Consider the following 18,350-nt stretch of genomic DNA (forward strand, 5'->3'; position numbering starts at 1 on the left):
TGCTCACAATATAAACAGTATGGAGAAGAGTTCTGTGTGTCATTTAGATATATATCAACCATAGGGGAGGGAGGGAAAGAAGGTTTAGCATATGAAGGAGGACGCGCTTACAGGTGAGCGAAAAGGCTCATTCATCAGTAGTAAAGTTTAGGTGATTATACGACCATTTATCATAAGGTGGAGCGCCAGCTACTGATTGCTCAAGATACCATGTGGTATATTGAAAGCAGTCGTTAAGTTTTTGTTTGATCCTGGGCGGGAGCGTGTCAATAAAATATTCCCATAAGGAAAATAATTTTTTTACTTTTGTTTCTTTATGCAGCGTAGCCTTTACCCAGTCCATCTTAAAAATATGGGAACGTTTTTCCAAAAAACAATTTTAAGGGTGGGGCCTGAGGCGAAAGCCAGTCTTGTAGGATGGTCTTACGAGATGCACTCAAAATGATAAAAAGCTGTTTTTTTTGCATTGAAAGTGCACGGAGGAGCATCTGAATCCAAAATACAAAAATTGTCCAAGCAGGAGGGAGCAGTACAAAATTAACTAAGTGTTGTAGTGCAAAGGTTTCAACTCTCTTCCAGAACTGGTGGATAACGGGGCAGCCCCAGAAACAGTGGTAGAGGTCAGTGTTCAATTCTGAACATTTTGGGCAGGCTGATGAAGGAATGCTGCCCATTAAGAAATTTCTCATTGGGGATATGTAGGCCCTATGGCCAATTTTCAGTGCCATATCTCAGTGAGATGCTGATGGAAGAAACCTCGATGCAGTGTATAAACTGTCAATAATATCTTTGATGGATAACGTGGGAAAGTGTTGTAACCAAGAGTGTGCACCTGTCGGAGGTGTAGTGTAGTGAGGAGATCTCAGGAAGTTATAATATATAATTCTTCTGGCATTTTTAGTCTAGGATTAATTTGACCACTAGGTCTTGGATGAGATCAGCGAACAACTGGGGTATGATTTTTCTTACGTAGCTAGAAGCCTTCTGGAAAGGAAATCGTGCACGAGAGGAGAAGTTAAATTGGTCTTGAAATTCTCTGAATTCTAATGGTCGAGTGAGATCTGTCAGCATCACATCAGCGATACATCTCACGCCCCTCCTCTCCCAGTGAGTAAATATTCCAGAAGGGTGTCCGAACAATGTATATTCAATGCATGAAACAAAAAAAATTGCTTTCTGTTGTCATGTCCACCCAATGATGTTCATCTAATCTTTCTTAAAGGTAAGCTCCTTCCATTTCCTCTATCCTCCTGTTCACCTACTTATCGGTCTGTAGCACCACCATCCTCTTTAGACATCAGGCCCGATAACTTGAAGTTATACTTGATTCTGATATTCCTTTCTTTCTCTTTAAACCATTGCCAAATCCAGTTTTCACCTTAAAAACATCTCTCGTATCCGTCCCTACCTCACCACTGACAATGCGATAACACTAGTCTAGGCCCTAATGATTTCTTGCCTAGACTACTTTAACTTACTACCAACTGGCATTCCATTAAACAGACTGGCTTTACTTACATCCATCTTGAACGCAGCAGCCTGGTCGATGTTTCTGTCTAGCGGTTAGGCTGGGTTCACACGAGCACATTAACGTCCGTATTGGACGGACGTATTTCAGCCGGAAGTCCCGGACCGAACTCAGTGCAGAGAGCCGGGCTCCTAGCGTCATAGTTATGTACGATGCTAGGAGTCCCTGCCTCTCTGCAGGACAACTGTCCCGTACTGTAATCATGTTTTCAGTACGGGACAGTAGTTCCACGGAGAGGCAGGGACTCCTAGCGTCGTACATAACTACGATGCTAGGAGCCCGGCTCCCTGCACTGAGTTCGGTCTGGGACTTTCGGCCGAAATACATCCGTCCATTACGGACGTTAATGTGCTCGTGTGAACCCAGCCTTATAGTAATGTCTCAGCTCTCTCGCCCATTACACCGGTGACCTGTTTCTTAAATTCATAACTCTACTACTAGACCGCACTGCTCTCCACAATGCTGCATCGTCATACATCTCCTCCCTCATCTCTATCTCCCTACACAGTCATGCTCTGCTTAGCCAATGACCTACAACTCTCATCCCTCCTTATTACATTCTCCCATTCTGTAGATCTCACTGGTCTGGACCATCAGACTTGCTCCTAAGTTTAAGGCATGCCTTGAAATCCTAGCCTCACTCTGCACTTCATATGCGTTTTGGCTCAGATAATGGCTGGGTGACTGGTTCATGCAGCTATATTTCTATTACCTTTGTCAAAACAGCGGGCAGGTCTCCTGGGCAAACACCATGTACCTGTTGTGTCACTCAACCATTCCATTTAGATTGTATGCTCTTAAGAGTAGGGATCCCTCTCCCTTTGTCTTGTTGCTTATTAATTTGTTTTGATGACTTGTCACTTTTTTTTTGTTTGCCCCCATGGCCGTAACTTTTTTTTATTTTCCCGTCGACGTAGCTGTATAAGAGCTTGTCATTTGCGGGACGAGTTAAAATTTTCAATGGCACCATTGTGGGGCACATTAAAGTTAATCAATAAATTATTAAAGCATTTTTTAGGGTGTGTTGAGGAGAATGAAAAAATATAAAAATAAGACGTTTATAAATTTGACAATGCCTTGATCGGCGACCCTGCGCCATGAGGTAAAAATTTTATATGTGTATGTTAGGGTTGGGCGATTTTGCCAAGAAATAAAATCTAGATTTTTTTTCAACCCTTTGGGCGATTTTCCATTTGAATTTAGATTTTTCTTATTTTTTCTGTTTATTTAACAGTAATACCCAGAGATAATTGAATACATTTTCTTTATGTAAATAACTTTTTAACATATATTGCTATAATTATTGTACGTAACGTCACAACTTTTAACCTCTGCAAATACTTTTTTTTTAAAATCATAAATACAATTGGAGAATTGTCTATCTAATTGATTATAACTTCTGTGTACCCTGGCAGGGAACAGGTTAACAGAATGTATAATCCATTATGTACTGCATGCACTAACATCGAACCTCTGCCTGTCACCTCCTCAGCCGGTCTCTGACATTGCAGGAGAGAGCAGTGTAAATTGCAGAAGGGCAGGGTAGATAGCGCCGAGCGGGCACTCTGGAGCGAGTTTACATTACAGTGCCTGAAGTCTGAGCAGGACCCTGTGCAGTACCAGCCCCATCATGGAGGGTTAAATAAATGACATTAAGGCCCCATTCACATGACCGTGAAAAACAGTCCGTATGTCAGCCCGATTTCCCAGCTCGAGCACAGTACATGTGAACGGGACTCCTGGCATCATAAACATTTAGGGTGTGTTCACATGGCTTATTTTGTGAAATTTTTTGGGCCATAAAAATCTGAAGTCTGTTCCGACGAGGCGTATTTTTACGTGGCCGTTTTGAAAACCGGCTCCGTAAAATAACGGCCGCAAAAAATAAGTGCATGTCACTTCTTGAGCCGTTTTTGGAGCCGTTTTTCATTCACTCTATAGAAAAACAGCTCCAAAAACGGTCTGAAAAAATTCAGCGAAAAACGCAAGTTGCTAAAAAAAAAGGGCTGCATTTCAGGAGCTGTTTTCCCTTGAAAACAGCTCGGTATTTTCAGACGTTTTTAAAGTAAGCGTGTGCACATACACTTAGGCTACACCCACACGACAGTAAAAAAAGATGGCCATTAAAAACTGATAAATTGTCAGCTGTTCATGGGGGAGGAGGGAGGAGGGAGAGGAGGAGGAGGAGGAGGAGAAATGTGTGTCGAAGATTCACAGTGAGCAAGAAGAAATGAAGAAGAAGATGTGCTCGTACGAGCACATGGGCCCCTTCAAAACAGTTGATTTGCGGGGGTCCCAGGAATGGGATAGGCCATCAATTTTTATTGGCTGGAAAAACCCTTTAAATGATCCACGTGGCAGAGTCTGCTGCTCCATCATTTCGTTTTTAGGTCTAATGGCAATCTGTTTGGTGACCTTTACACAAAATTCCAGCAAACACCAATTATTATTGAGCTAGAAAGTACAATACAATGATAGGTCAATGGCACACACACAATTACTGCGTGTCACAGCCTGATACACACTGTAGCCAATCACAAAACTCATAATATCCCTAATGCAATCGCACTCCAACAAGGTTGTCTCAGGTAATAAACCAAAGGCTTTGTGGTTCTAGTTCATTTTATTTGGAGATAAAATGAAGTAAAGGAAAACTTCCTAAAAAATGTTGTTAGCATTTATAATCAATCTACCAAGTGTTAGGGTATGTGCACACACACTAATTACGTCCGTAATTGACGGACGTATTTCGGCCGCAAGTCCCGGACCGAACAGAGTGCAAGGAGCAGGGCTCCTAGCATCATACTTATGTACGATGCTAGGAGTCCCTGCCTCGCTGCAGGACAACTGTCCCGTACTGTAATCATGTTTACAGTACGGGACAGTTGTCCTGCAGCGAGGCAGGGACTTCTAGCATCGTACATAAGTATGATGCTAGGAGCCCGGCTCCTTGAACTGTGTTCGGTCCGGGACTTGCGGCCGAAATACGTCCGTCAATTACGGACGTAATTAGTGTGTGTGCACATACCCTTAGAGTTAAAGAGTTTTCTGAGTTACCATCATATATTAAAAAAAATGTTTCATACATTTCCCCTTATAAAAGACAACATCAATAAACCAGTATATGTATCAAAAAAATCCACTTATCCCATATTTTCTTTGAATTTAGCGCCGTTTGTTTACATGCACTCCAGGTCCGGTTTGTTGATGTTTCCTTCTGATAATACTTATTTTGCATTGCAGGCTGTAATGAGCGTGCATGTGTGCTGTCCTTGCTCGTCCCCGCTGACATCCTTCCCTGTACTGCGGTTTCCATGATAACATTCTTCAAGCAAGGTAACAAAATGTTATCCCCCCATTACGTTTACACACATTTTACACTTGTTTATTCTTTCCCTTTTTAAGTTTATAAACCTGTTCCTGTCTACTGTAACCCTCGTCAACCCTCTTCTATCTCCTGTCTATCTCCACTCACGTCCCCTCCGCTATTGCAAAGCATCTAGTTCGCGACACACCTCTGAAACTAAATGGCCGTGATTTATCTCTGCCGGATTCCGCTCCCTCGGGGAGGTACAATAGCGCTAGGTTCAGGTGGGGTGAGGGGGGAGTGTGACATCTGCAGAGGTGGTGGATGACATCTACGGAGGTGGGGGTGCAAAAAAAATCCCTCTTCCTCACATGCACTTCGCGCTGTGAGGAGTAATTTTTTTTGCACCCCCACACCTCCGTAGATGTCATCCCCCACCTCCGTAGATGTCACACTCCCCCTCCCCCACCAAGCGCTATTGTACCTCCCCGAAGGAGCGGAATCCCACTGTGGTCATGGATTCCGCTACTGAACGGATCGCTTGATGTCTCAAGCGTTCACCAGGTTCGTAATGCGCATGTGCTGTCGAAAATCACTGTAAACACGCACAGGCGAACTCACAGTGAACAACTAGATAAGCTGCGCGGGCACTAAAGTACAAGCTGCCGCAGAAATGAGACGTCATCAGTGACGCGTCGTATACCCTCAGAGGTCTCTCTGGTCCGAGAACATGTGATGGGTATACGACACGACAGTGGAGGAGGCTCAAAACGTGACGTTGGAGGTCATGTGATGAGCAGGAAGGAGCAGGCAGAGTGGAGAACCGAAGCAAGATTGCAAGGGTAAGTATATTAAGAAATTGTAAACATGTGCAATGTGGTTATAAAAGTTAAAAAAAAATCTCGGAGAACCCCTTTAAGGCCAATTTTGGCTGGTGCAACGAGCCAACGAGACAGCTCGTTGATCGGCGCTCGTTTGCTCCTATCACAAGGAGCTATGTATGGGGACGAGCACTCGTTACTCCGATCGCTCGTCCCCATACATTATCATCATGTTGGCAGTGCATGTTTACAAAGGGACATGTGCTGCCGACAACGATAAGATTTCAGTTTTATAATACGATCTGATCAGGAGATGAACGAGTGTTTGCTCGTTCATCAGCGGATCGCTGCCCTGTTTACACGGAGAAATTATCGGCAACGAGCGTTCTATGAATGCTTGTCTGCCCGATAATTGCCCAGTGTAAAAGGGCCTTTAGACTGCGTAGGGACACACCCTTTCGACAAGGGGAATAGTAACATCCAGTTATCAATATATTCATTCATTTCTATGAGGAATCACAGAGGAACAGAACAACACACAATACTAAGAAAATATGTTACAGAATTGTTATTTCATGTGGAATACAAGTAAAATAGATATATCAGAAGAGGTGACAGGTACTCTTTAACTCTTTCTACTTACCACGCGGCTAAAATATTTGTCCAATACTTCCACAAAATTATGAATCAGCTCAAAGACCGCCATTTCATTCTGCAAAAAGAGAAGGGACGCTTATAGCATTCAGCTTTTTCACAGGCTTAAACTATACAGACTTTGGCTTTTGTTGTGATTAACCCCTTAATTACCAGACACATTTTTTTTTTTTATTTTAGTTGTTTTTCTCCCTGCCTTTCAAAAGCCATAACTTTTTTATCTTTTCGTATGAGGGCTTGTTTTTGGGGAGACGAGTTGTAGTGTTTCATGCCACCATTTAATTTACCATATAATTTAATGTAAAATAAAAAAATCTTTGTGGGGTGCAAAGGGCAAAAAGCGATTCTGCCATTAATTATTGGGTCTTCGCTTTTACGGCGTTCATCGTGCGGTAAAAAACAACTTGTTACCTTTATTCTACGGCGATACCAAATTATAGGTTTTACCACCTTTACAAAGAAAAAACTATTCATGCCATTAAAACTATGCTGTGAAGAGGATGGAGCGAGTATTTACTTTAGTATACACTCATGGGGACATTAAGGCTAGCATTCATAGGGGACATAATGGCTACAAATAATGAGGAAACAGTGTTTGATACTCACGCGGAGCATTATAAGTGGCATTTATTGAGGACTATATAGCGGACACTCATGGGAGCACTGTGTACTTATGGCTGGCACTAATGGGAGCACTGTGTACTTATGGCTGGCACTAATGGGAGCACTGTGTACTTATGGCTTGCACTAATGGGAGCACTGTGTACTTATGGCTGGCACTAATGGGAGCACTGTGTACTTATGGCTTGCACTAATGGGAGCACTGTGTACTTATGGCTGGCACTAATGGGAGCACTGTGTACTTATGGCTGGCACTAATGGGAGCACTGTGTACTTATGGCTGGCACTAATGGGAGCACTGTGTACTTATGGCTGGCACTAATGGGAGCACTGTGTACTTATGGCTGGCACTAATGGGAGCACTGTGTACTTATGGCTGGCACTAATAGGAGCACTGTGTACTTATGGCTGGCACTAATGGGAGCACTGTGTACTTATGGCTGGCACTAATGGGAGCACTGTGTACTTATGGCTGGCACTAATGGGAGCACTGTGTACTTATGGCTGACACTAATGGGAGCACTATGAACTTATGGCTGACACTCATGGGAGCACTGTGTACTTATGGCTGGCACTAATGGGAGCACTGTGTACTTATGGCTGGCACTAATGGGAGCACTGTGTACTTATGGCTGGCACTAATGGGAGCACTGTGTACTTATGGCTGACACTCATGGGAGCACTGTGTACTTATGGCTGACACTAATGGGAGCACTGTGTAGTTATGGCTGGCACTAATGGGAGCACTGTGTAGTTATGGCTGGCACTAATAGGAGCACTGTGTACTTATGGCTGGCACTAATGGGAGCACTGTGAACTTATGGCTGGCACTAATGGGAGCACTGTGTACTTATGGCTGACACTAATGGGAGTACTGTAGCTGGCACTGTTATGGTGCACTGTGCCTAACTGTAAAAAGTACAAAAACTGGTTGCCGCTGTATTGCGGTGTTGGTATTACTTTAACACACGCCACTGTGAATGTCGGCATGTGTGGTATATATGTACTCCTCACGTCTTACAGTTTATTTGCAAAGTAGATTTTGTTTGCATAAGGGGTCTGCTTGAGTACGCATTTTAGTTGCAAAGTTGAATTTTAATACAATTTTTGCTTATAATCAATGCATGATGCAAAGTTGTGTGAAGGTGGTTGTGTGTATAAATTATTCATTATGAATTATTATTTTTATACATGGTATTCTGTGCACTCAAATTTTATTTATATTGGAAGCATAATAGTAGTTGCTGTGTGAAGTATATATATCTTTACCCCATTTGTGGATGAAAGCCAAATATTCCTTCGTTTCAGCATTTTTGAGAATATAAGTACTTGTTGATGTAAAGGGTTGTGGTATATATGAACTTTGCACACCATGATCTATTATTTTTACATTGTTTTCATGTGTAATCATCTGCATAGCTTTTTGTTAAAATCACAAATTTAGCAGAACAGCAAACAGTAAGCAGCCACCGCACAAGGGAGACTGGAGTGTCAGAACAATCTCAGTTATAATGGACAACTGAGCTACTAATTCCGCCATGCAGTGAATATTATTCAACTCGGCCACAAATTCACATATGGGGGGCAGAGTTGTAGACTTCCAGTACCTACAAATATGCCCCTGAGCCGCTGCCCAAAAATGTGTGAGCAAACCTTTCTGAAACGTGAAGCAAAGCAGTCACATAGGGAAAGAAGAGCCAGAGCCTTAGAGGGAGAGACATCTGAATGTGTGACCGTGTTGTACAGATCAAATATAGCTTGCAAGAATGGCTGAACCTGTGGGCAATCCCACCAAATGTGAGAGTATGTGGCAATCAGCATTTAAAAAAAAAATAAAAAAATCCTGTTTGCCACAAAGTTACATGAAGGTGGACACGGCTGCCTGCTTTCAGAAAATATATAGGGTTTAGATCTTCAGGATATCCCTAGGATAAGCCATCACTTTGTGATCCGTGGGGGTCCGACCTCTGAACTCCCACTAATCCTGATAATGAAGGGCTGATTTATCACTGCGTTTTCCTTCCCTCCTGGCCATTCAGATGTGCAGGGAACTGCAGCTGGCACTATTCACTTGAATAGGGCCATGCTGCAGTTCCCTGCACAGCAGATGAGCAGAGCGCCGCTGTACAGGTAAAAACATTGAAGTCGTCGCAGCGCTAAATCAGCGCTGCGGCTCCTTAATTCTCAGGATTGGTGGGGGTCCCAGAGGTCAGACCCTCACCAATCATAAAGTGATGGCATATCCTAGCTTTATGCCATCACTTTATAAGTTATGAATAAACCCTTTAACCCCTTAAGGACTGAGCCTGTTTTGGCCTTAAGGACACAGCCTATTTTTTCAAATCTGACATGTGTCACTTTATGTGGTAATAACTCCGGAATGCTTTTACCTATCCAAGCGATTCTGAGATTGTTTTCTCGTGACACATTGGACTTTATGTTACTGGCAAAATTTGCTCGATACATTAAGTATTTAATTGTGAAAAACATCAAAATTTAGCGAAAAATTGCAAAAATTAGCATTTTTCTAAATTTATATGTATCGGCTTGTAAGACAGATAGTAATACCACACAAAATTGTTGCTAATTAACATCACCCATATGTCTACTTTAGATTGGCATCGTTTTTTGAACATCCTTTTATTTTTCTATGACCTCACAAGGCTTAGAACTTTAGCAGCAATTTCTCACATTTTCAAGAAAATGTCAAAAGGGCCCAGTTCAGTTGTGAAGTGGATTTTAAGGCCTTATATATTAGAAACCCTCGATAAGTCACCCCATTTTAAAAACTTCACCCCTCAAAGTATTCAAAACAGCATTTAAAAAGTTTATTAACCCTTTAGATGTTTCACAGGAATTAAGGCAAAGTAGATGTGAAATGTTCAAATTTCTTTTTTTTTTTGCAGAAATTCATTTTTCATCTATTTTTTTTGTAACACACAAAGTTGTACCAGAGAAATGCAACTCAATATCTATTGCCCAGATTCTGCAGTTTTTAGAAATACCCCACATGTGGCCCTAGTGCACTTATTGACTGAAGCACCGGCCTCAGAAGCAAAGGAGCACCTAGAGGATTTTGGGGCCTCCTTTTTATTAGAAAATATTTTAGGCACCATGTCGGGTCTGAAAGGCTCTTGCGGCGCCAAAACAGTGGCAATCCCCCAAAAGTGACCCCATTTTGGAAACTACACCCCTTGAGGAAATTATCTAGGGGTATAGTTAGCATTTTGACCCCGCAGGTTTATTGCAGAAATTATTGGAAGTAGGCCGTGAAAATGAAAATCTACATTCTTTCAAAGAAAATGTAGGTTTAGCTAATTTTTTCTAATTTCCACAAGGACTAAAAGGAGAAAATGCACCACTACTTTTGTAAAGCAATTTCTCCCGAGTAAAACAATACCCCGCATGTGGTCATAAACGGCTGTTTGGACACACGGCGGAGCTTAGAAGGGAAAGAGTGCCATTTGTCTTTTGGAGATCAAATTTAGCAGGAATGGTTTGCGGAGACCACGTCACATTTGCAAAGCCCCTAAGGGACCAAAACAGTGAAAACACAAAAAAGTGACTCCATTTAGGAAACTACACCCCTTGAAGAATCCATCTAGGGGTGTAGTGAGCATTTTGAACCCACAGGGGTTTCATAGATTTTATTAGAATTGGGCAGTGAAGATAAAAAAAAACAACATTTTTTTCCAATAAGACGTAGCTTTAGCTCAAAATGTTTCATTTTCTCAACAAATAAAGGAATAAAAGAACCCCAACATTTGTAAAGCAACTTCTCTGGAGTACGGCAATACCCAATTTGTGGTCATAAACGGCTGTTTGGGCATACGGCAAGGATCAGAAGAGAAGGAGTGCCATTTGGCTTTTGGAGCACAGATTTTGCTGGATTGGTTTCTTGACACCATGTCACTTTTGCAAAGCTCCTAAGGTACTAGTACAGTGGAAACTCCCCAAAAGTGACTCGATTCACGAAACTACACCCCTTGAGGAATTCATCTAGGGGTGTAGTGAGCATTTTGACCCCACAGGTGTTTCATAGATTTTATTAGAATTGGGCAGTGAAAATAAAAAAAATCCTTTTTCTTCAATAAGACGTAGTTTTAGCTGAAAATGTTTCATATTCTCAACAAATAAATGAAAAAAAGCACCCCAACACTTGTAAAGCAACTTCTCCTGTGTACGGCAATACCACATATGTGGTCATAAACTGCTGTTTGGGCACAGAGTAGGGCTCAGAAGGGAAGGAGCGCCATTTGGCTTTTGGAGTACAGATTTTGCTGGATTGGTTTCTGGGCGCTATGTCGCATTTGCAAAGTCCCTGTGGGACCAAAACAGTGGAAACCCCCCAGAAGTGACCCCATTTTGGAAACTACACCCCTCAAGGTATTCACCTAGGGCTGTAGTGAGCATATTAACCCCACAGGTGATTGGCAGAAATTGGTGTGCACTCGATATTGCAGAGTGAAAATGTTTTTTCAATAGATATGCCAATATGTGGCGCCCAGCTTGTGCCACTGGAGACACACACCCCAAAAATTGTTAAAAGGGTTCTCCCGGGTATGGCGATGCCATATATGTGGAAGTAAACTGCTGTTTGGGCACGCTGTAGGGCTCAGAAGGGAGGTAGCGCCATTTGGCTTTTGGAGCGTGGATTTTGCTTGTAGTAGTTTTGTTTTGAGTCTTACTGGTGTTTCCGTTTATAATGTCGGGGTACATGTAAGGCGGGCGGAGTATATAAGGGGCATAGTCAGGTGGTATAGTGGGGTAAAAAAAAACAATAAAATAATCCATAGATGTGTGTTATGCTGTGACACAATCCTTTCTGCACAGGCCGGTGTCGCACTAATAAATGGTCTTTACTTATTCCCCTTTTGGTCCACACTCCGCACCTTTGAAGTTTGGGGAATTTTGCTGGGAAAGTGTTGTCCTAGTATAATACGGGCGCCCTCACTTCCAGCAGATATGTTTGGGCCCTCCCCTTCCTGGTTCCCTAATTTTAGGGGCCTTGATAATTCGCCACTTGAAACAGAAGAAATGTTCCCCTCGAGCCGGCACAACTACATATTTTTCTTTCCTGATTTATTGGTGCCTTGACTAATTTTATTTTTTCATAGACGTAGTGGTATGAGGGCTGGTTTGTTGCGGGACGGGCTGTAGTTTTTATTGGTACCATTTTGGGGTACATGCGACATTTTGATCACCTGTTATCCTTTTTTTTTTGGGAGGCCAGGTGACCAAAAAACAGCAATTCTGGCATATTTTTTTAGTTTTTTTTATACAGCGTTCACCACGCATTATAAATTACATGTTACTTTTATTCTGCAGGTCAGTCCGATTCCGGTAATACCTAATTTATAGCACTTTTTATGTTTTACAACTTTTTGCACAATAAAATAACTTTTGTAAAGCGAATGGATTTTTTCTGTCGCCATGTTGTGAGAGCCATAACGGTTTAAATTTTTCGTCGACGGTGCTCTATGAGGGCTTGTTTTTAGCGAGACGAGTTATAGTTTTTATAGGTACCATTTTTAGGTACATGCGACTTTTTGATCACTTTTTATTAAAATTTTTGGAAGACAAAGTGACCAAAAAATAGCAATTATGTCAGTATTTTTTAGTTTTTTTTTTTACGGCGTTCACTGTGCGGAATAAATAAGATAATATTTTTATAGTTCAGGTCGTTACGGTCGCAGCGATACCAAATATGTATGGCTTTATTATTTTTTTCAATAATAAATGACTTGATAAAGGAAAAAGGGCGATTGTGTTTTGTGTTATTATTTGAAACTTTTATTGTATGTTTTACAACTTTTATTTTTACTTTTTTTACACTTTTTTTTACACTTTTCTTTAGTCCCACTAGGGGACTTGAAGGTCCAACTGTTTGTTTGATGTTCTAATACATTGCACTACCTATGTAGTGCAATGTATTAGAACTGTCAGTTGTTCACTGACAGCAAGCCGATCAGGCTCCGCCTCCGGGCGGGGCCTAATCGGCTAACGTAATGGCAGATAGGAAGCCATTGTTAGGCATCCTGTTGCCATAGTAGCAGTCGCCAGCCTTGCCATCGCATGGCAAGGCTGCCGATTGCATACAAACCACTTTGATGCAGCGATTGCATTGAATCGCTGCATTGAAGGTGTTAATGGCAGGAATCGGAGCTAGCTCCGGTTCCTGCCGATAGATCGGGGTGTCCGCTGTAACATACAGCGGACACCCACTGCTGATGACGCCGGCTCAGCTGAGCCGGCGCCATCTTGCCGATGGTACCGGAAGCCTCCTGGGCCCCGCCGACGACGGGGCATAGGAGGATTCCGTTACAGGCTGATCGGGAGGTAAGCATTAGCCCTCCGATCGCCTTTGCAGCCACCGGCAACCCAGCGATCACGTTGCTGGGGCGCCGGTGGCTATAAACTCCTCACATGCTGCGATCTCTATTGAACGCAGCATGTGAGGGGTTAATCGGTCGGATCGGAGGCTAGCTCCGGTCCTGGCCGATACCTCAGGGTGCCAGCTGTAACATACAGCTGTCACCCGGCGGTGATGTCGCTGGCTCAGCTCCTGAGCCAGCTTCATCTCCATCACGTACAGTTACGTGGAGATGCGCGAAAAGGCCATCTCCCATCACGTAACTGTACGTGAAATGGCGCGAAGGGGTTAAAAGAACACATATGCATTAGAGACAGAGAAATCTCTCTTACCTCAGACTCATCTATTCCAATCACGATGAACAGAGCAGCATATTGCCGATACACCAGCTTAAAGTCTTTATACTCTATGAAGGAACACTAGAAGGAAGGAAATGAACACATTATGACATAGGGAAGTACACTTTCTATACAAGAAAATATTGCACATGATGATGAAGAATTTGCGGTGTTTGCTGCAAATACTACTGATGGCAATTATGCAGAAAATACAATGGGACATGCAGACATTGTGTGTATTTGACATGTAACGCCACTCGTGTATTCCAGACAACGAACTTCAGTAGCCAAGGACGTATCTGATACGTCTTTGCTACAAATGGCTCTAGTGTGAGCTAAAATTTGCTTAAAGTCGTGATCTTGAACTTTTTTTTTTAAATCGATCATCACCGATAACAGCAGGCTGAAGTCGGAGCTAAATAGATAAACAGCACCTGCTTTCGTCTGTGTGGAGGAGCATGGGGGTGGGGCAGGAGACAAGCTGACAACACGCAAAGAGAGTAGGAGAATCTGTGATTGTTTTCCTATCCCTGTATGGCTTTAGATGACCCCACGGAGGGATAACCTGAACTCTTGTTAATGTTATCACCCCAAGTACCCTTATTAATCAGAGAGCATATTTGATCTCGGATTACGGCTACATGCACACAACCGTTTGTATTTTGCGGCTTGTAAACAACGTACACGTTGATTGATTTTGCAGTCCATGTGTCATCAGTGTGTCCTTCGTATCAGTTCCATAAGTCCGCAAACACGGTGCATATTGCATCTGTATGTCATCCGTATTCAGGCAGGAAATTATGTCAATGGCTTGTGCCAACCCATGATCCCCGTCGCCTAGCAATTCATCCGCAAAACACGGACAGCACATGGATGGCATCCGTGTGCTGTCCGTGGTTTTCACGTCGCCATAGACTTGAATGGGAGAGAAGAAACCAAGCCGCAAACACGGACAGAAATAGGACCTGCTCTGAGTCTTGCGTCCCACGGTACTCACGCGGATCCGTGAAAAACACGGTAGTGTGAATGGGCCATAGAAATGAATGGGTCAGTGTGCATGTAGCCCAACACATATAGGGGAGGGCTTTTTTTCAGAAAAGGAGTATTACTTAAAAAGGTACTGATTTTTATTCCCCAGAGCCAGCTGGTAGGGTGTCTGAATGGCAATACTCACTGGGAAAAGAGTATGTAAAAAGGGTGAAAAGATGACACCTCTGTGCCTAATTTAGGCCATTTATTGACTTCACGACCTGGATATTTACCAGTGTCCGGACTGCAGCATTAAAGGGATCCTGTCATCAACATCTTACCTGTTAAACTCGCCTGACCCCTCAATGGCCGCAGCTGTCCAGAGTGCGTTCCTGTTCTCTTCTTTCCTGAAGTCCTCCTCTGTCTGTAAATATCGTCGTTTAAACTCTTCCCGCCTTTTATGGTAATTATTTTTCCCTCTGGGATGCAGCTTCTTAACCCCGCCCACCGTTGCCACCTGTCTGGCCCTGACTGGCTAAGGAGCTGTCAATCAAAAAGAAGGAGGTGGAGTCCACTCTGAGATGCTGGAGGAATGAAAATCTGACTATTTTCAGATGAAGATTTGACTCTTTTCTGCTCATTTGCATATGGCTTGGGACCACTGAAAAACGGAATACTAAAGCTACAGAGCTTACTTAGAACATATTTATAGCTTAGATGACAATGATTTTTCACCCACTTTCACCAGGTATTGCTGGCTTTATAGCTAAAATGCTGGTGACAGGTTCCCTTTAAAGAGGCTCTGTCACCAGTTTATAATATCTCCTATATAATCTGATCGACGCTGTAATGTAGATAACAACGGTGGAAAACGATCATTTTTGAGCAAGTTATGAACAATTTTAGATTTATGCTAATTGGTTTCTTAATGCCCAACTGGGCGTTTTTTTACTTTTGACCAAGTGGGCGTTGTAAAGACAAGTGTATGATGCAGACCAATCAGCGTCATACACTTCTCTCCATTCCTGTCCATCTGTACTAACAGCACAGAGTGATCTCACGAGATCACGCTGTGCTGTCACTCACTCCCACAGTAACTTTACCGAAGTGTCTTGAGAGTGAATAGACATCACCTCCAGCCAGGATGCGATGTCTATTCACACTCCCGACACTTCGGTAAAGTTTCTGTGGGACTTACTCATACAGCACAGCGTGACCTCGCGAGCACGCTGTGCTGTGAGTATAGATGGACACGAATGACAGCATAGCGTGCTCTCGCGAGATCACGCTGTGCTGTCACTTACTCCAGCATCCTGGCTGGATGCGAAGTCTATTCACTCTTAAGACACTTCGGTAAAGTTACTGTGGGAGTAAGGGACAGCACAGCGTGATCTCGTGAGATCACGCGGTGCTGTGAATACAGATGGACATGAATGAAGAGAAATGTATGACACTGATTGTTCAGCATCATACACTGCTCTGTACAACGCCCACTTGTTCAAAACTTAAAAAACGCCCAGTTGGGCATTAAGAAACGAATTAGCATAAATCTAAAATTGCTCATAACTTGGTCATAAATTATAGTTTTTCAAAATAAAAAACACTGTTGTTATTTACATTACAGCGCCGATCAGATTATGTAGAAGATAGGGCACTTACAATGTGGTGACAGAGCCTCTTTAAGCATCAATAAAGTTTATCCACTTTACACTGCCCCTATAGCATAAAATCCTCTGCCCACTTCTCCAGCGATACCTGTTACATTCTACAGTCAATGCGATAACTATTATTGCTATAGAATAATGTCTAATACATTTCTGACCTCTTTTTCTGCGTTTTTGAGAGCATATGCTCTTGTTGATGTAGACGCTTGTGGTATCTATATGAATGTTACACACTTTGATTATTTTTAAATGTTTTGTTTTTGTGTATGCGGTGATTTAGGTGTAACTTCGGACAAATTCCTATTTGTCCCAAAGTTATATGAAGGTGGACATGGGTGTAAGCAGCAAGTTTAGGCAACTGCAATAACTGAATTGTGACCTTTTTTAGGAAATGTATAGTTTGGGGTGTTTAATCCCTATTATATTAACATTGTTATTTCTGCCAAATTTTTATCTTCCACTATCTACTATTTGGGTATTTTAATTTAAAGACCTGCGTGTAGCTGTAGATGTGTGTTATGTAGGAACATCGCACGCATTAAAATTTATTTTTTTGGAATGACCCTTTTGTGGATGAAGAATCAGCTTAATTGCATGAAGGTGGTCATGACTAAACTATTAGGAAAAACTATTACAATGTCCAGGTTGTCTGCTTTCACTAAATACATAGGTTGTGGGGGTACACTCACTTTTCAAGTTATGTAATCCTTGTTTTTTTTTATACAGTATTACTTTTTTTTTTTTAATTTCCAGCTTAAAACCCAAAATTCCAGTCAGGCATTTCTCAGTTATATCTTTTTTTCAGAGAAAACTGGGTGAAATCCATTACAACTCCCGCAGTGGTTATCACCAAGCCACCTGAGTGACAAATCTGTCTAGTTATGGATTAGTTACATCTCTTGCTGTCATATCAATGCATGATTATGCATATTTAGAATCCAAAAAAGCTGGGAGAGAAGACCATAATAGCGGTCACCCTTTCCCCCCAAAAATATAGACTTGAATGAGAGAATGCTCTTTGACCCCTACCCACATGTCACATACATGTAGAGTGGCAGCCATTAAGGGGAAGTATGGAGCCGATTCAGGGGGGCGGCCGCTTACGATGTGCTAGCGGCCTCCTCGTGACACGATCGCTGGGTACCGATTGTCGTCGTACCAGGTCTGGCATCTATGTACTCCTATGAAGCCCTGGCTCTGGCAGGGCATCAATTGAGACTGTCAGTATAGCGATAATACTACACATCGCTCAATCGACACAAAAAAAATGGTGTAATCGCATTTCACCCCATACAGTGAAGGAAATAAGTATTTGATCCCTTGCTGATTTTGTAAGTTTGCCCACTGTCAAAGACATGAACAGTCTAGAATTTTTAGGCTAGGTTAATTTTACCAGTGAGAGATAGATTATATAAAAAAAAAAAAAAGAAAAGCACAGTCAAAATTATATATATTTATTTGCATTGTGCACAGAGAAATAAGTATTTGATCCCCTACCAACCATTAAGAGTTCAGCCTCCTCCAGACCAGTTACACGCTCAAAATCAACTTGGTGCCTGCATTAATGACAGCTGTCTTAAATGGTCACCTGTATAAAAGACTCCTGTCCACAGACTCAATTAATCAGTCTGACTCTAAGGCTGGGTTCACACGACCTATTTTCAGGCGTAAACGAGGCGTATTATGCCTCGTTTTACGCCTGAAAATAGGGCTACAATACGTCGGCAAACATCTGCCCATTCATTTGAATGGATTTGCCGACGTACTGTGCAGACGACCTGTAATTTACGCATCGTCGTTTGACAGCTGTCAAATGACGACGCGTAAATTGACTGCCTCGGCAAAGAAGTGCAGGGCACTTCTTTGCAACGTAATTTGAGCCGTTCTTCATTGAACTCAAAGAAGAGCAGCTCAAGATTTACGAGCGTCACAGACGCCTCGTATATTACGAGGAGGACCATTTATGTGTGAAACGAGGCAGCTGTTTTCTCTTGAAAACAGTCTGTCTTTTCACACGTAAATGCCTGCTATCGTGTGCACATACCCTAACCTCTACAACATGGGCAAGACCAAAG

At 42.4% G+C, this 18,350-nt stretch overlaps 1 protein-coding gene across 1 annotated transcript in view; it reads right to left on the reverse strand.

The window, feature by feature from the left end:
• Positions 1-18,350, reverse strand: part of AP4S1 (adaptor related protein complex 4 subunit sigma 1) — a 47,572-nt gene that overhangs the window by 18,370 nt on the left and 10,852 nt on the right. Inside the window, exons 3-4 of the mRNA XM_075844286.1 lie at positions 13,637-13,723; positions 6,300-6,368 (exon numbers count right to left, since the gene is read on the reverse strand). Of these exons, the coding sequence (XP_075700401.1) occupies positions 6,300-6,368; positions 13,637-13,723 (156 nt within the window). The remainder of the gene's footprint in view (positions 1-6,299; positions 6,369-13,636; positions 13,724-18,350) is intronic.

Source organism: Rhinoderma darwinii, chromosome 12 (genome assembly GCF_050947455.1).
Source record: "Rhinoderma darwinii isolate aRhiDar2 chromosome 12, aRhiDar2.hap1, whole genome shotgun sequence".
Lineage (NCBI taxonomy): Eukaryota > Metazoa > Chordata > Amphibia > Anura > Rhinodermatidae > Rhinoderma > Rhinoderma darwinii.